At 45.1% G+C, this 19263-nt stretch overlaps 2 protein-coding genes across 12 annotated transcripts in view; one reads left to right on the top strand and one right to left on the bottom strand.

Moving 5' to 3' along the window:
* Ppp2r2d (protein phosphatase 2 regulatory subunit Bdelta) overlaps positions 1–18129 on the bottom strand; it is a 31345-nt gene extending 13216 nt beyond the window's left edge. Inside the window, exons 1-2 of one of the 2 annotated variants that reach the window (XM_050136797.1) lie at positions 17973–18129; positions 17797–17889 (exon numbers count right to left, since the gene is read on the bottom strand). In XM_050136797.1, the coding sequence (XP_049992754.1) occupies positions 17797–17889; positions 17973–17979 (100 nt within the window). In that variant the 5' untranslated portion in view covers positions 17980–18129. Of the gene's footprint in view, positions 1–17467; positions 17529–17796; positions 17890–17972 lie in introns of those variants that run through there. The other variant, XM_050136798.1, reaches the window with a different exon arrangement.
* Positions 18130–18194: 65 nt separating this feature from the next.
* The window catches only part of LOC126498302 (MAPK-interacting and spindle-stabilizing protein-like), a 12330-nt gene continuing 11261 nt past the window's right edge, over positions 18195–19263 (top strand). For 6 of the 10 annotated variants that reach the window (XM_050136808.1, XM_050136799.1, XM_050136801.1 and 3 more), the window contains exon 1: positions 18209–18534. The gene's annotated coding sequence lies outside the window, so the exon portion shown is untranslated. Of the gene's footprint in view, positions 18535–19263 lie in introns of all 10 variants that reach the window. The other 4 variants (XM_050136809.1, XM_050136806.1, XM_050136807.1 and 1 more) reach the window with 4 other exon arrangements.

Raw genomic sequence — 19263 nt, 5'->3', positions numbered from 1 at the left:
TGTCTCGAAAATTTAAAAAAAAAAAAAAAAAAAATTATGTTCCATGGCCCAGTGTCTCCTCTGTGTCTTTATGGGTGTCCCTGAAGGCACTAAGTTCACTGCAAGGCCTATATCAGTCATGGGTAGCATTGCTGGCCTGGTAGTGTAGCATCACACTCAACCTTGCAGACTCCATCCTCTGCTCATGAAGAGAAAGTGGCCAAGATTGGGGAGCGCACATTCACTGCAGCTGCTGGTGGAGTTTGGCCTTGCTTCTTACGTGAGAAGCAGGAAGATTCCCTGATAAGTCATTAGAGGCTACAAGGGAGCTCCAACTCTGGGAGCTCACTCTTACAGCTAAGGAACTGCAGCTGTGGGCTGGGTAAGCCCAGGCACCATGGCCACCCTGTTCAAGATCAGCAAACTGAAATAGGAGCTCTTCTCCAGTTCTAAGGTGTGGCAAGAGTATCTGGAGCAAATGAATGGTGTGTGTCCCTGTGGGGGGTGGGAAAGAAATAGGCTCCGTTCCTTGGCGAGGGGGGGGGGGGGAGAAGCTGTTGTATCATCCAGAAAAGGATCTAGGGTAGATCTGGAGATATATTTGGAGGATAGTCTTACACATTTCGGCTGTGTCACCTGCTGCCTAAATGACAACAAGGCCGGACACAATCTGAGACAGTCTGGGCATATCCTGTGGATGGGACTCTGTAGTTCATGTGGCGGTAGGATAGCTGATTTACTACAGTTCTACAGTTGCCTTGAGGCCAGTCATGTTGTAGATAGATCTTTGTGTTTCTGTCCCCCAAACTATACTAAAGTAGGAAGTTTGCAGAGATAAATACAGCTTTTCAGGTCAGTAACAGCTGTCAACAAAAAACTAGAATTACATGACGAGAGGGAGTTCAGCTAAGAACTGCCTCAATCGGATTGGCCTGTGGCCAGACTGTAAAGCATTTTCTTTTTTCTAGGTAGTGGTAGTGGTGGCAGGCAGGGTAGGGATGGCAGTTGACAGGGTCTCTTTCTGCTCCCCCGGCCCCCAAGTTTCTGCCCTGGTAACTTTCAATGATAAACTATAACCTATAGGGTGAAATAAGCCCTTTCTTCCTCAAGTTTCTTTTGGTCATAGTGTTTGTCACAACAGAAAGGCAACTAGAACACAGCTGTAAGCACCTTCTCTACAAGTAAGAACAACCAAAGGTTTAAACCACTGCTCAGAACTCCCAAATGAATAGATGCAATTCTTAAGAATTGTAAGATGAGATCAAACTGTGTCCTGTTCTGTTACTCCTTACTGTGGAAAAGTGATTTTTGAGAAACCTTGTTTTCAAAAACAAAAACCAAAGATTTGGATCTTTTTAGGCTATGCCCTGTCCCAAGAGACTCCATTTTATAAGCAGTATTTGATTCCATTATGAGAATGTAGGAAAACTCTGTACTGGGTGGACACTGTAAACAAACACCATCTGCCTGGTACCATCATCCACAGACTCAAGTTGAGCTGATAAAAAGTAGAAAGGGTGCCATTCTGTAAATTTATCAAAGTAAATGAGGACTACAGAAGCACAAGAGCATATTAAGTCATCACCAGGAAAGCCAAGCCTGGCATTTCCAGACTGGGGAAAAGGTGCAGCTCCCTCAAATGGAACCTATACAGAGGTAGGCACTTTACACTGTGACACGATGGCTATACCAACCTGTCATCTGACCACCTGGGTGTGCACCAAGGCATCCAAAAGCAGAAAACTCCTGACTGCCTCAGGGATTTCAGGTCGGCCTGGTCTATGATGTAACCTGCTCCAACTGCTGTCTCTCCATTCAACCCAGTACCTTCTTCCCATATATTTACCTGGATCTGGTTCTATACTTTGCGTCTCCAGCCTCCCCACACCTCCCTTTTGCAGCTTAACTCTGATCCTAAGGTGGTGGCAGTATCTTCAGCAGGCCCCTGTTTGAGTATGATCTGTTGCTTCTTTGCCTCTCCACCAGCTTCTGCTTCCCAGGCTTCTTTGCAACTTCCTTAATTCTGCTAGGGCCTCTTTAACCTCTGTAGCCTACATGTATGTATAGAGATATTACTAATGATGCGTAATGCATGATTTGAGTGTTAATATTAGTAATTACAATGGGAACAAAAGAACAGTTTATCTCAGCTGTCAAAGAAAACAGGATTATTTGGCAAACTGCAACCAATGAAACTACTACACCTTGTGAATTTATTGTTATTCAAAAAACTCTAACACAGTGGAAAGGCAGAAATGCATGTGTCTGTGTTTCTGACAGAACACTCTTAACACTGCACAGTGTACTAATCAAGTAACTGCCAGTAGTTTTCCTGTAGACATCTCAGAGCTGACTTGACCATATGCTGATCCCACTGTGGGGGCTACTTTCCTCAAAATGCTTCAGTTGGTTAAGGACTAGACTATATTTTTCATTTCTTTGAGAGAGGGTCTCACACAGCTCAGGCTGACCTTGAACTCCTAATCCTCACCATAAAGGTCTGTCCTGTCCTACTCCCCCCAACCTCCAAGGCAGGCAGACCTGAGTCTCTTTCAGAGGTAGCTTCTGTCTCTCTCTCCTCCCCACTTCTCTCCTCCCCTCCCCCCCATAGACCACTAAATAAATATCCAACCTCACTCTGCATGGTGTGCCTATCCATCTGTCTCTCACCCGCCAGTGTTGCAGCTCCTCCGAGTACTCTCACCCACCATGTGGCTCCCTGCCTACCTGGCTGCCTTGGTGGGCTGCCGTGGTCTCATGCCCGCTACCCACCACTGCTTGGGGACCTGCGGCATGTTCTCATGGCCTGTGGCCACTAGGGGATATGCAGCATTTCTGCCACTGCGCCCTTCAGGGAACCTGCAGCATTTTTACTTAAACCATAACAAGGATCGTACATAATTTGTGACTTAATGGAAATTATTTTTCAGCACTGGATAGACTTGGGAGTTCCTCTCTTAAAAGATTTGGTTTGTTTTAATTAAGCTGAAAATCACTGACAGCTAAAACATCATTAATTATATAAGTGTCTATCCTCTGGGTATAAAAGACACAGATTTAGTCCTTTTTTAGACCAATAGAAAAAGTTTTAATTTCATTCAAGCATACTAAATTATTTTGAGAAAATTAAGGGTAATAGAGTTGTGGCTAACTGGTAGATCACTTGTCTGCTATGCACAAAACACTGGGTTCAACGCAGGAGTAAAGTGTATGCCGCTAATCAAAGTACCCCAGTCTGGGCACTGGAGGCTCATATCTGTAATCTCAGCTCTTGGGAAGCGGAGGCATGAGTGTAATGGTAAAGATAAAATGGTGCCATTCCCTGAGTGGTGGCAGCGGGCATGGGGCCAAGCGGGCCACCAAGGCAGCCAGGTCCCAGGGATGGAGCCGTGTGGCGGGGCAGCCAGTTCCATGAGGAGCTGCAGCCATGGCGGGTGAGGTGAGACAGTGGATAGGGACGCCATGCAAGTGAGGTTGGATTATTTATTTAGTGAGTTATGGAGGGAAAAGGGAAGGGGAGGAGGGAGAGAGGTGGAGATGGAAAAGAAAGACTCCAGCAGCAGCAGGCAGGAAGATCTGCCTGCCTAGGTGGTAGACTGGGGTGAGGAGAAAGGGAGAAGGGGGGGGTAATTGGGGAAAGGGTGTGGGCGGGGTTTGTCTCTCTCTCTTTTTAATTATTTATTTATTTATACAATGTGTGTATGTCTGCAGGCCAGAAGAGGGCACCAGACCTCATTCCAGATGGCTGTGAGCCACCATGTGGTTGCTGGGAATTGAACTCAGGACCTTTGGAAGAGCAGGCAATGCTCTTAACCACTGAGCCATCTCTCCAGCCCGGGGTTTGTCTCTTAAAGGGATAGGAAAGACCATTATAATCCTAAAGATGGAAATGTTCTTTGTAAAGATTAAATAAGCTCTAAAGCTAAAATGCACACATGAAATGTGAACAGATTGTAAAACCAGTAAAATTTAAATAATCAACCTCAATTCATTCTGATGAATGCCATTTTACAATAGGAGACCAATGTTAAAATCATAAACATGGTATTAACACAGGGCACCGATCAATTTCTAAATTATATTCTTTGTTGAGGTTATTCAATTTGCCTATTAGAGTGCTCACACAGAACTGGTTGCAACTTCACTGTGGTGGCAGAGACCACTGAGGTTCTTAACTGTAAAAGTGGCAGTCCAGCTGCTATAGAAGGCCTTTCTGACCGTCCACAGTACTCCACTGAGACAATTTCAGCTATTGTGCTCCAAGGCCAGATAGTCTAGTCAGAGAAGCATTCCCTGGGGCTATTCCCATTTCTTGTTCCTGAGATGCTGGGTGACCTCAGTGTAGCACCCCCACCCCAGGATACCACTTGGAAAAACGCCAAAGTTCAGAATGCAGACAGTCAGTCCTCCAAGACCACTTGTTCACACTGTCTTCACAGTGGCTCTACTTTTAAAACAAAACGCATACCTCAGGATCTTCAGAAGTGAGAAAAGACAACCAAACAAAGAAAACATTAAGAACAGAAGTCCACTAATAAGAGACCAAAAGTGACCACCATTCACTAAAAGCACTCACCATGTTAGTGTGTCTTCCTGGGGGCACAGACAACCTGTCACACCTAGGATGAGCTCCAGGGCTGGGAGGCAGCTACTGTCACTCCTGCCTGACTAGAAGGCAGTTCTACCTGATATGTAAGCATCCTAAAAATTGTGAGGCAAAAGAAGATGGGCAACAGAAAGGAAAACACAGCTGGAGGGTGTGTTTCAGTGGCTATGGCCCAGTTGACAGTTCTGAGATGAGAGAGAAAGAAGAGTATCAGAGGGTCAGGACCAGAGTCTCCTAGGTGCAAAGGTCTGCAGGCTGAAGGGCCGATGAGCCCACAACAACTGAGGCACAGATGCTGGACAAGGCCATCCTCCGGAGTAGGAAACATTCCAGCCACACAGGAGGAAGAAGAGTCTGACGGCCACACTTCGGTTGTGGGTAGAGGTATGAATAATAACTAGCCTCAAAACTCAATGAAAAACTAATTTCTACTTAAGATTCTATACCAAATCATGTTTTAGTTAAGGTTGAAGAAGGAATAAAAATATTTTTGAACATATAATAAAGTCAAATCCATCCACCAAAAAGTGCTGGATGCTACAAACTAATTGGCCTCGAGATGGTTTATGGGTTAAGACTGCTTGCTGCTTTTTCAGAGCACCAGAGTATGATTCCCATGTGGGGTAGCTCACAAATTGCCTGTGATTTCAGCTGCAAAGGATCTGACACTCTGAGGGCATGCTCATACATATGCACATAATCACATACACCCAAATAATAAAATCTTAAAAAGTTACAAGTTCGCAAAATGAGGGCAGAAAAAAAAATTGAGATGGGGAACTTTTTTTTTTTGGCTTTTTTTTCCCCCAAGACAGGGTTTCTCTGTGTAACTGCCCTGGCTGTCCTGGAACTCACTCTGTAAACCAAACTGGCCTTGAATTCAAGAGATTCACCCACCTCTGCCTCCCAAGTATTGGGATTAAAGGCACATGCCAACACTGCTCGGCTGGGACACCAGTTTTGTATAAAAGTATGAGGTAACCATTAAGTTCAGGAGAAATAAAAATATAAGAAGACATACAAATTAGTTCAATAATAACAAACACTGTAGTAAAACTGATTTCGGGAGCCCACAGGAGTGGATCTGTTCCACCTTGACTGGTGGTCTGGGAGTACAGGCCTACTGTTGCTCCTGGAAGGTACTGACAAGGGTTTGACTAAGGTGTGACTGACTACTATCTTGACCTAGGGTGTGGATTATTTTGGGTTTTGGTATTAAGATCATAATCACTTCTTGTGTCCAGGGTTAATAAAAAAGTCTTTTGTTGCTGGAAGGTGGTGGCAAACAGTGAGAGCTCAACTCAAACAAACAAACATCTGAGGTGATAATTTAGCTCAAGACAGGGGCACACACCCATAGTTCCTGCTACTTGGGAGCCAAGTAACAAGGCTGAGGCCAATAAGACAGTTCAGCAAGAGCCTTCTCAAAATAAAAACAAAAAGGTCTGAGGGTGTATGTAGCTTAACATGGAATGTTTGTCTGGTATGTCTGAAGCCTTGGGTTCAACCTCTAGTATCTGAAAAATAAAGTAAAATAAAGTATACAGCGCTTACTTTTTCACCCATTAAAATTTTCCCCACTCGCAGTATTTTACCTAAACCATAGAAACCTGCACACAAACATTCTCATGATGTAAACTATTTAAAAAAAAAAAACTACTGAATTTTGAATTCCATTCTTTCTGGTACAAATACACAGTGGCACAGAATACACCATGGGGGTCAGAGTTAACAAGAGAGAAGATATATGGGTGCCTGCATTATTCCTATCACTACTAGTGTTTTTACTGTCGAGTACATAGGATACATCAAGATGTTATAAGCGATCAGTACTTTAGCCCAGGTTCCTATATACAAAAGAACCGAGAGATTCCATTTATATAAGTAACTCAACTTTTTTTGTTTTTTTTTTTTTTTTTTTTGTTTCAAGACAAGGTCTCTTTGTGTAGCCTAGGTGTTTTGAAACTTGTTCTGTAGACCAGGCTGGCCTCTGCCTCCTAAGTGCTGGGATTAAGGGTGTGTGCCTAAATGAGCTTTTATCAACAATGAGCTTTTTAAACAGCTGTTTCATTGTTCTAGATACCCAGCCCAGAGCAGGGTAATTAAAAGAGAAAATAAACCTTAATTTCAAACATGAAAAAGTAGCGGCCTAGAAAAATTTACAAATGCCAGTGTGCCTTGGAAAAATGGACTGTCAATCCACAAAGATCTTCACTAACAGTTCACAGGAGACCTGCCACTGCTCAGCTGCTATTTGTAAAATGAAAGGCATCTTGGTGTTCAGCAAAGTAAAAGCAAAGACCTCCTCAATGGCAACCCCCATCTTCATTCACATGTGACATATGTTAACTGCCAGTGCTACCCTGACCTGGGTATTTACCACAGTTTATACAGGCTCACTGATTGGCAAGTGCCGTCACTCAACATGCCATGTTGCTCTCACCAGTTCACTGTTTCCCTGCCTTTAGGCTCTACAACTGCAAAGTACTTCTTGGTGAAACACCAGCACATTTCTGTAGGATTCCTTTACATGGAACCATGAGGTTGCATGTCTTTTATTTTATTTATTTACTTACCTAATTATTATTGGGTTTTCTCCCTACTGAGACAGGGTCTCACTGTATAGCCCTGGTTGGCCTGGAACTCTTCTCCACTGATCAGGTTGACCTTGAACTAACTCAGTGACCTCTGACTGCTTCTGCTCCCATCAAAGCCGGGATTAAAGATATGTGCTACCATGCCTCGCTGGGATCTCATCTTTTTACACAGATGCCAATTGCCCTCTAAACATAAGCAGAGAGAGATTCTATAATGCTAAGCAAATGAATTCTTACCATTTCACATAGTTATTGATATGTGCCTACTTCTCAGTGGGTTGATGTCTAAAGGTACAATCTTGTATGAACAAGATATACAAGATTGTACTATGGTAATACTTGTAGTACCGAGTGCAGTTTGATGAATGAGGTCACCTATTGTGGTAGTCTCAATGTAATTGGTCCCCATAGGAAGTGGCACTATTAGAAGGTGGGAGTAGGCTTTGAGGTTTCCTAAATTGAGGATACCACCCAGAGTCTCAGTTGACTTTCTGTTGCCTGCACGATATATGACTGTTATGTCTGCCTGCATGCTGCCATACTCCCTGCCATGAAAATGGACTGAAGCTCTGAAACTATAAGCAAGTCACCCCAACTAAATGTTTTCCTTATAAGAGTTGCTGTGGTTATGGTGTCTTTTCACAATAATAGAAATGCTAACTTAGACATCTATATACAAAATACAATACAGCTAGCTACAATGAAGAATGACTGGAGCCACAGATAAAGGTGGTCTAGCATATCTGAGCACAAACAGTGGGTAAACACATCTGGACAGATGTGTTCCTGACTGGAACACCTGCAGCTCTGCAGCAGCCAAAAGTGACCTGCCCACTCTTCCTGGGAATCAATTTCTTTACATGTGAAACAACACTAATGAAACAATTATAGCTAAGGGCTGTGGCCAGGATTTCAGGAGTCAAACACCAAACTACCTGCCAAGGGAAACTCGAATTACACACGAATAAGAAAGTCACAAACAGAATTCAGGAGTCCACGAGGAGCTGCTGCTCATAAATAAATTAATCATAAAATATAAACAGATAGATAAGTACAAAGGATGGCTGAGAATATCTACACTGTTAATTACAGGTGGTGACCTAGGAGGGATTCCAAGGACAGTGGGAGGACCAAGAGAGGCTTCATTTAGCCTTTCTGCAGTTCTACCATTTGGTTTTCCATAAATAACACTGTATTTTTGTGTTTTGGAACCAAAACAATAAAATCTAGCCAGACAAGAAGATGCGATTTCTTCAAACCTGCCTTGCTCTGGTCATTCCACTGTTAATAGCTTCCTCCATGGCAGTGGGACTCAAGCTTGGTCTGTAAAACCTTTAGGAACCCTTGGAGGCCCCAAGCGTCAAAGCTCTGTTGACAATTCCACAGATCTGTGATCTGCTGCACCACTGCTGCCCTCTGTGTGGATGAGTAGAGGCCACAGGCATGCAGCCCAGCACCATGCTGCAGTAGCACCCCTCAAGCTCTGCAGGACATCCATGTGACCAAAGAAAAGGCAAAGAGCCAGTTTTCCTTAGGACTGTCCCCATGAACACTGCAACTACTGACTTGACTTGCTTCCCACACTGTAGCCAGCCTTTTCTGTGTTTTCACAAAGCCTGTTTGCTACTTCTTCATGAACAACTGTCTCCAGAAAAGGCACCTCATTGCCATTGTTTCCACGGAATGCTATTTTCATTTGAAACCACTTACCAGTGTTGGTTTTCAGACTTTGACATTGTGGTAGATTTTTTTGAAAATGAGAAGTGAGCCTTTTACTTCAGAGAAAAGCATGAATAAAATCTGTCATCAGTAATAAAACCCAGGTTTTCAAAAATACATTAAACTTTGGAGAGCTTCTATCTACTGCTGCTGGTCCCAAGCCCCACTTCCACAAGAGCAAGAACTAGGGAGCCTGACCCGACAAGAGTATAACAGCTCCCTTATGGCCAGGTGGCAGAGGCAGGAGGATCTCTGTGAGTTCAATGCTAGCCTGGTCTAGACAGAGAGAGTTTCAGGACAGCAAGGGTTACACAAAAAAACCCTGACTCAAAACCAAACAAACACAAACCAAACCCTGACGGTCCAGATCCCAAGGTACAGCTAAAGAACAAAACCCAAACTAAGGAGTAGAACACCCACCATTCCCTAGAAAGAGTAATCGCTTCTCCATTTGCTAACTACACTTTGAAATCAAATTTTCTTCATGAACTTCAACAACCAACTGTGACAGACCCAACCTGGTAAAAGATCTGAGGACCAGCTGTCTCTTAATAAGCATTTAAAGGAATTGCTAAGACAATAAATAGCATTCTTTTCATTAAACCTGTTTCATAAAATTTGTTTTTCATTAACAGTAATTTTTTTTTTTTAATTAAGCTGTTCTAGTTTCAGATATAGTAAATATTGACAGGTCTAATTCACACAGGCTTTTCTGTGTTTCCAGTAAGATGCCTGAGAATCAGGATTTATAGTGAAGTCAGCAAGGTAGACCTTTACCTGGGCAGCAACAGGCCTGCTCCTTTTGATGAGCTGCAGCTACTTTCCTTCTGTAAGAAGGTTTGAGGTCAGCAAGTAAAGGTTTGTCCCCACATTGATGCACAATGCCTTTCTATGTGTCCTCCCTTTCTGTACTCTGACTGGCATCAAGCTGAAGAGACAAGTCTAACACATGACATAGCACACTGTCAAAGTCAGACCAAGTGAAAGGACAGTCTAGAGTGCAAAACCTGAACTATTACCATTTGGCTCTTTGTGGAAACCTGTACAAATTCCCGAGTTTGATTTTCTCCATAGAACTTATGCTCCTCCACCCACAGCCAGTCTCACCTTCATATAGTTACTGTGTTATTAGGCATTTCTGCTTGCCAAAGGCCCAAGTCAGATTCTCTTACTTCTCAGAAAGCCATGCTTCTTATACCTCTCCACAAAACTTTTTTTTTTTTAAAGATTTATTAATTTATTATATAGACAGTGTTCTGGCATGTATTCCTACACACCAGAAGAGGGCACCAAATATCAATATAGATCATTATGAGCCACCATGTGGTTGCTGGGACTGGAACTTAGGACCTCTGGAAGAGTAGCTGTGCTCTTAAGCTCTGAGCCCACTCCCCCCTCCAGCCTTTTAAAGATATTTATTTATTTATTTATTTATTTATTTATTTATTTATTTATTTATTTATTTGTGAGTGCTCTGTCTGTATGTTCACCTGAATACTGGAAGAGGGCTTCGGATCCTATTTTAAATGGCTGTGAGCCACCATGTGGGTGCTGGGAACTGAACTCAGTACCTCTTGAAGAGTAGCCAGCGCTCTTAACCACTGAGGCATCTCTCCAGCCTCTCCACAAAGCACTCTTTACCTCACATAATTTTCTTCTTCTCATGCCCTGATTTTCTCCTCTCCACCTCTACCTTCCTCTGTGCAGTGCTCACTCTCTCTGGTTCTCTACATATCCTAGATCTAGCAAGGATGCAATGCCCTACCCACTGACTAAACTTCATTTCTGCACTTCCCAGGCCAACCATGGGCATCCCTTCAGTGCACTGTGCTGACTTCTTTAGCCTTATATCACTATTCCTTTCCCGTGCCTCCCACAGCAGCACAGGGTCAGCTCCTCTATGGTAAACCCTAGGAACCAGCTGTGTGTCCCTGCTTGCCAAAGTTTTCTGATTTCTCAGGAATTTCATCGACTCTGTAACGGTCATGGGTAAAGTCCCCACTTTTTGGATGGGGAAATAGAAGTATTCTGCTAAGCTGACACAGAACTAGTAAGAGGATGAAAACAGGGTTTGTACCCACATCTATGCACAATGCCTTTCCATGCATCCTGCCTTTCTGTGCTGACTGGCATCAAGTTGAAGAGACAAGCCCAACATGACATCAAGTAAAAGGACAGGCCAGAGTCCACAGGCAGGTTTGAAGAGCAGCTAGAGCAGGGATCTACCAACAAGGTGCAATGTGATGGAATAAGAAGGATCAGTGGCCTGTTGAGAATAGACAGGAAAAGAATAATCCTGAACAGGAAGAAGGAGGAGTAATGACGCAAGGATGGTAACACCACAGGGTAACAGCGAAAAAAGGTCAAGATGAGAGGTCCAGAAGACAGGATTCAATAGACTGCAGAGGGGAAAAGGAACCCCTGCTTAAATATAGTTACATCCAAATATTTCAAGTTGGTTATTTAACATTCAGATTAGTACTGTAACCAGTAACAAAAACACTGCACTTTTCTGATCATAAATCTTTTGGTGTGGTTTCTAGACAATCAAGGCTCAGCAGGGCCCTCACAACTGGTAACTGCTGAACACACTCTGAACCCAGGATCTCCCTATAAAAAGAAAATTTCACATCAAGGACTAAAAACAGTGTTCATTTAATGGTAAACACAATCTTGGAAACTACACCTGATTATGTAACTGTGACCAGGCCAACTCTCTGATCATAGAGCTAACTTTAAAGATTCAAGTGGCTGACCTAGTAAGGAAGAACTGCAGGATCTTGGGGAGAGGAGGTGTCTGATTTCTTTTTCCCCCCGCTGAGTTCCACTGCAAACTTACTACTACTGGATCACTCGCTTCACTGATGCTTTCCCTGACACACCTTCCTACAGGCAGAATGAAAACGCTGCAACAGTGTGCAGAACTCAGACAGGAAACAATTCAACTTCCCAGATACCTTGTGTCACTGAAAAAGAAAGGGAAAAAGTAGACAGACCATAATAACCACCAATTTCCATTTTCTGCATGCAGAATCAATCCTAACACATAAAGACTGTGATTAAATATCTCACCCCTGACACCACATTCCCCACATTTAACTATCTATGAGTTTTTTTTTTTTTTTTTTTTTGTTTTGAGACAGGGTTTCTCTGTGTAACTTAACTGCCCTAGCTGGCTTGGAACTCAGAGATCTGCCTGCCTCTGCCTCCTGAGTGCTGAGATTAACCAGCAGTGCACCACTGCAGGGCTGAGATATTTTACATTCAATGAAACATAGTTACTTTCTGACTTTAGCCTAATTTCCCTTCATTTGTTACATTTCAGGTTTCTTTCGAAACACCACATGATCACTAAGGAGGGTCTCTCTCTCTCTCTCTCTCTCTCTCTCTCTCTCTCTCTCTCTCTCTCTCTCTCTCTCTCTCTCCCTCTGTCTGTGGGATCACCCAGTTTGCCAAGTCACTTATAATCAGTCACCAGGGTTCACCCTGGAGTTAAGCACATAGACCTTTACCTTAACTTAGGTTAAAAGCAAAACAAAAAACAACAACAAAAAAAGCTAACATTGAAGTTAAAGCAATACTTCATGGATTAATTAAGAAATGACAGGCCTGGTAAGATAGCTCAGTGGACAGGTACTTGCTACCAAAACTGATGAACCAAGTTTAATTCCTGGAACCCATATGAACCATTCCCCTAAATTGTCTTCTGACATCTGCTCTCCAAATATAAAAGTTTAAAAAGAAACAGGTTATCTAACCCCAAGTGGCCAGTCCTAAACACACCCATAAAAGCAATACTACTAAATAGACTCTATAGGTTGTATTTATTCTTCCTTATGTATGTGGGTGTGTCTGTAACAATTATAAAGAAAGAGGTCAAGTATTTAAGAAGTAGTGGGGGGATATAGGAGGAATTGGAAGAGACTGAGGAAGGTGTAGAAATGACATAAATGAAGAAAAATAAATTATTACAAAGTTATTAAACAAAGACAAGACAGTTAAAATTTCAAGTTCTGAAATGAAACTAGTTGTTATCCCACTGGTTGATCTTGTCATATGAAGCTCAAAAGCATCAAATTCAATGTAAGACTCTCCTCTCCTTCATCAGTTTCTTCTGAAAAAGCAACAAACACAAAAAAGGAGAGGCCCTCAGGTTCCCTGTGAGGTGACTGAAAACTTGTTTTAAAAGGAGCAGCCAGGCACTAGGCAGTGGTGGCACACGCCTTTAATCCCAGCACTTGGGAGGTAGAGGGAGGTGGATCTTTGTGAGGCCAGCTGGTCTACAAGAACTAGTTCTAGGACAGGCTCCAAAGCTATAGAGAAACCCTGTCTCGAAAAACCAAAAAAGTAGTCTGTCTTACAGGGCTCCAGTTACTACTTGTCTGTGAGGCTTACTTTTTGATGTTAAGCTTGAGAAAATGAGGAGACACTTGAACTTTTTACTATTGATCTTGTTTTATCTGATAAGCATCTCCCCCACCCCTCCAAGAAGAGGTTTCCCAGGGTAGTCACCAAGAAGAGGTTTCCCAGGGTAGTCACCAAGAAGAGGTTTCCCAGGGTAGTCACGACTAACCTGGAACTCAGAGATCTGCCTGCTCGTCTCAGAGTGCTACGATCTAAGGTGTGTGTACCACACCAGGCTATAAGCATTCTTTTTTAAAGCATGAAGTTTCTCAGTGTTTTCAACTGCAAGTGGTACAATGTCTGCTAAATGGACAGTTAGATTCCACAAGGGGCTTCCCCAGGGCTAGCTAAAACTGGTTCCCAGAACATCAAGGCACACACAGGCTTTGGAAACAGGGAGCATAATTCCACACCCTCACTCTGTTCTGGTATGGCTATGGAGCTGAGCCTTGTCTGTACATCTGAAACTAGGAAGAGCAACATTTCAGATGGGTAAAGGTAAAATTAACTGGCACAGGTAGTGCCTCTGCACAATTTCTGGCACACAAACCACTCATTAATGTTAGTTATCACTGCATTTTGACTAGATCCTGTGCAAGGCCTAGGAAAGGGGAGCTGGCAGCCAGTCTCTAAGTCTTGAGGACTCAGTATACCAAGTCCAAACACACAAAAGATTGTAATGTCATGTAATATTCACCAGTAGGAAGCAAGTTCAGGGATAGAGTAGGAGCTAGTTGTGAGTCACTGTATATCACAAATCTGCCCAAATAACCAACCCCAAAGTAGTAACTAAAGCCCAGTACTTGTAAGTCCCCAGAGTGTAGTCTACTCTCCAACACGGGAAGAAAAGCCAATCACTATTGTCAGCCACGTTCCCATCTGGCCAACAGTAGGACAATTACTAATTTTCCTGTGTGCCCAGCTAGCTTCCATTTGCGGGTTATATGAAACTCACAGACCACACAATGAAACCATGACTTTGAGCAGAAATAGTGACCTGACTAACAGAAAATTCTGGCTTTTTTTTTTAAAGTATTTGTATTTATTTATGTATTATTAGTGCTCTGTCTGCATGTATGCCCGTGTGCCAGAACAGGAAATCAGATCCCATTATAGATGGTTGTGAGACACCATTATATTTGCTGGGAACTAAACTTAGAACCTCTGGAAGAGTAGCCAGTGCTCTTAACCACTGAGCCATCTCTCCAGCCTGCTCTAATTCTTACACATAAAAATAAAGTGTATGCAGTTCAATATTGTATCAGAGGTTATTAGGTTAAAAACAGAACAAAAACAAAAAGAAACAAAAGCCCTTTTCATCTTGCCCTACCTGTCTTGCCTATTTACAACCTGCTCTCTGTCCCTCATGCTCTCTGGGTATTGCCTGCCAGGTCAGAAGACCTCAGACTTAATCTCTAGGACACATCTGACTGACTGTGGCCAGGACCGCAGAAAGACAAGTCAGGAGCAGGGCTACATGGAATTTTGCAGAGCTGAACAAAAAGCCTCATAGGCTACAAGTTTCAACAGATAAATCTGGCCATACCTTAGGTTCTCAAATCCAGGCATCAGCACATGAAATAAACCCCCTGAAATGCCACCTTCTAATTATCTCTCACTAACATTTCTTCTTCAAGCTTGAGTTTGGATAGGACTGAGGTAGTGATTCTTGTTGCTACAAGTCCTAGTCGCCAATACCTTTGCCTTTTTAAACCATCACTGATAACTCAACACCACAGTTCCGTCTGATAAAAACAATGATATTATAAATGATGGACTAAGAAGTATGTGGATTAAAACACAGAACATACAATTAAAAAGAAAAATACAGGTAATTACCACAGTATTATACACACATACAAAAGACGTGCCAACTAAAATTTTAGATGTACTCAAGTTTTACTTAAAATAGGGGTTAAAAATGCAAAACAAAACAAAACAACAACAGGCAGAGGTGGTACGTGAACCCAGCGTTTAATCTGGGGAGGTGGAGGCTGGCAGATCTCTGAGCTCAAGGCCACTCAGGTCCAAAGAGTTCCAGGACAGCCAGGCCTACAGAGAAACCCTTGTCTAGAAACAAACAAAAACCGCAAAACACAACAAATCTAATCAGTTTTAACATAAGCAACAAAATATTTCTGCCAAGATTTCTATAGGAAAGAATGCCATTTTCTCTTCCTCTCTCTCTTTTTTCTTTTTTCGATATAAGATTTCTCTGTAGCTTTGGAGCCTGTCCTGAAACTAGCTCTTGTAGGCCAGGCTGGTCTTGAACCCACAGAGATCCATCTGCCTCTGCCTCCCAAGTGCTGGGATTTAAGGGCGTGTGTTACTGCCGAAGAATGCCATTTTCTATAAATTTAAACTTTCTATAAAGTCAGTTTAAATTCATTTAACCTATCAGTTAAAAAAAAATAAAACCACACAGAAATCAGAAATTAAGGCTGACTCACCATTATTACCACAGTTACAATAAATCACAGGAGAAAGTCTGACCTATCACCTACTTGGCACATGCAAAATGAAACACAGTAATATAGTTTATGCCAATACAGAAGAAACAAAATCAATAAACTACTTCACATAAAAGTCATCTGGCTTCAATCTCAAACCATGTACCTCTGCAACTTTTGGAGAGCAGTTATGGGCCAAGACAACTTGGTTTGGTCTTGTCCCCTGGGACCATAGACCTCCAGAAGTTCTCAAGGGTCAAGAGTCAAGCGAGACACTGGCAGGAAGAGACAGGGTGAGGGAAGGAAACAAGAAGCAGGACAGGAGACCCAAGGAGAGGCTGCTAGTGGCAAGGAAGGTGGGTGGGTGAACAGACTCCTTTTAAAACAACGTGAAAGGCCCATGTTTATTAGATGGCTGAACAAGTTGCAAGGACTGACATAAAACATTAATGCTCAGGTCTCTAAGGTTTTATTCCAAGATCCTCAAGCTCTCTCAGTTCCCCGCCTACTGACCCACAAAGGTTCATTTAAAGTTGTGATTAGGGGAAAGATAAAGCAACCTGGTGCGTGCCAAAGAATTCGAGGCCAAAGCTGGGTGTTGGCAGGGCACCCCTTCAATCCCAGCACTCAGGTAGCTGACATCTTCAGTTTCTGGCAGAGGCAGGCAGATCTTGGTGAGTTTGAGGACAGCCTGGTGTACAAACCTGGCTTCAGAACAGCCAGGGCTGTCGCGTGGAAAGAGAATTCACGGCCAGTCTCAGTTACACAGGGAGTGTGAGGCTAATTTGGGCTACTTGAAACCCTGTCTCAACAAACAAACAAAAACAAACAACAACAACAACAAAGTAAATTTGAAGGAGTAAGTGGGGAGGAGGGGATGGTATGACGGCTCAGCAGGTAAAGTCACCTGGGACTCACCTGGTTAAGAATCAACTCTTGACAAGTTGTCCTTTAACCTCGACCTGTGTAAGATCACGAACACACCCACAAACACACAATATAAACAAATAATATTGTAGAAGAGAAAAGTGTGTGCTTGAGAAATCCCAGCAGGATGGGGCAAGACAGGATTGCCTTGGAGTTCAAGGCCTGGGCACCAAGAACTTTTTTCTCAACCAAACAAACTCAAACCAAACTAAAACAAAAATTTAGAAGGCAGTCTGGGGAAGTGACTTTGAAAGAGCAGCGGAGGAAGAGAAAACACTGAGCAGTGGAACGCCACTACTGCAGAGCTTCAGGAGACCTCATGGCCAAGTAAGTCCCTCTTGCTCAAGACCAGTGTCTATCTGGCCCGAGACAGGATTGGGCAGCCTGGCACACCTAGGCCACCGGGGAGAGCACCGGAGCAGCCAGTGTCTCAGAGTCCAGGCTCGCACCGAAGGCGCCCAGAGACCAATAACCCTGCATGGGCCTCCTTTTCCCTGTACAAGCGTCCATGGTCCCCTTTTATACTACATGGGCCCCTACATCAGTGTCTGAGACCTGATTCACCCCACAGGGCCTCAAGACTAAGGACCATTACCCGCTCCCCCCAATGGGCCTCATCTCATCCTATAGTACCAACTCCTAGCTCAATCTCAGCGTCTACAGCCCTGTCTCCCTACAGTCTCTGGGAGCCTGCAATCAAGACAGTTGTACACCCTAGACTCCAGAGACCTGTGGCCACAAGCCTACCTTACCCCGCATGCCTTGATCTGTGTCTCCCGCCTTACCTCCTCGGATTCCCCACAGCCTTCCGAGGCTGGCCTCCACGGCCATCTGCCCACTGACCCCCGAGGCCGGCGTCCACGGCCATCTCCCCACAGCCTCCCGAGACTAGCGTCCAGTGCCGTCTCCCCAACAGACCCGCGAGGCGGGCCTCCACTGCAGTTTCTCCCCACGCAGGCGTCCCCAGCCGGCTCCCCACGGCCGCCCCTCCCTCTCTTCAGCCGCCGGCCGGCCGAGGGTCTCCCAGGACAGCGCGGGCCAGGCGGGCAAAGGCCGCCGCATCCGGGCCGGCGGCCGAGAGTGACCTTGCGCCCGGGTCTCGGTCGGACCTCACCTTCCGCCACGTCCTCGTCGACAGCGCCCTTCACTTGCGAGAAGCACCACTGGAAGTCGTTGCCGCCCGCCGGGCAGCCGCCTCCTCCGGCTCCTGCAACAGAGCGCGCCCGTCAGGCCGGCCCCGCCCCGTCCCACCACCGTCCGTCCACCCACCCGCTAGCGCACGGCACTTACCTGCCATGGAGCGGGCGGGACGCGCCCAGCCGAGCGCGGCCGACCGAGGCGCTCCGAGCGCTCAGCCCCGGCCGCCGCCGCCTCCGCCGCTGCTGCCGCCGCTCCCGCCACCGCCGGGGAGGGAATTTTTTCCCTTTTCAAAATGGCGCCCAATGCCCGTCGCCCCGCTGGATGACGTCATCCCCCTCCGCCTCCTCCGACGGCCAGTGCCGCGGGGGCTGCCGGGGGCGCACCGTGCGCCGACTGCGTCTGCGCGAGCCGTCTCGAGGCTGGAACCGCGTAGCAGCTGCGGGCCGTGGAAAGAGTGTCTTGGAATAGTCCGCCGACAGGTACAGGCGGCCTTCTCGAATTGTGTTAAGGGCCAGGACGCGACACCCCTGCGTCTTTAAGGGCTTCAGACTTGGCTTCTGCGGCCGGCTGGACTCGCTGCTCGTAGGCCCGGACCCTTCCCACTGCTGAACCAACGGGAACGCGGTACCTCCGTGAATCTGCCAATAGAGAGCGCTCGGCCGTGGGCAGGCGGGGCCTCTGAGTCTTCCAGCATCCGGAGCCCAGCACCTGAGTGCGTAATTTTGCCCATCTCCCACGCTCTCTTGCCCCAGGATCTTTCTTAGCTTTTGCGCACCGTTAGCATGAGAGTGCACCTTCAGAGGTTCCTTGATCTCGCAGTATAGCCCCATGGAGCCGTTGTCGTCTTTTGCTTTATTTGTGGGTGTGTCTTTCTAGCATACAGAAGGGTTATTCGCTGGTGGGCTTGACGTATTCGAAATCAATTTTCATAGATACTGTGAGGTTGGCAGTGGGCGTATTGCACCACTAGAGGGCAGTTGTTCCAAATCAGAGCATTCTCCACTTCACAAATGCTGATCTGCCTTTTTAGCAGGCTCTTGCCTGTTCTCTCTGTCTTGCCTCTAATGCTGCTTGTGTGGAATTGATTCGTCCGCCCTGGTGAAGCTTACTCCTCAGTGGAGAAGAGGCAATACGAAAAACATGGGGACAGTCAGGTAGAGCACAGAGAAATACAGCAGCGAAGGAGGGAAAGGATATAGGAACAGGAGAGCTGGCGTCTTAAGAGAGCAATTGGAGGAGACAAGAGTGCAAGCCCTGCAAAGTCTTAGGCAGCTGCTAAAAGTGGGAACAGCCAGTGCACACGCAGGTCCACTCTGACCTTTTCTTCTTTCGTTCTTTGAATTTATCTTTATGCAATCTCAGTCTCTCTCCCTCCCTCCCTTCCTCCCCGCCTCCTTCTCCCCCCTCACCCCCCCACATGCTCTCCCTCCCTCCCCTCCTC

The sequence above is a fragment of the Alexandromys fortis genome, unplaced genomic scaffold, assembly GCF_014885135.2.
Source record: "Alexandromys fortis isolate MF-2015 unplaced genomic scaffold, M_Fortis_MF-2015_v1.1 scaffold_3, whole genome shotgun sequence".
Taxonomy (NCBI): domain Eukaryota; kingdom Metazoa; phylum Chordata; class Mammalia; order Rodentia; family Cricetidae; genus Alexandromys; species Alexandromys fortis.
Note: the sequence above shows the minus strand (reverse complement) of the source record. Positions and strands in the feature narration are given on the sequence as shown.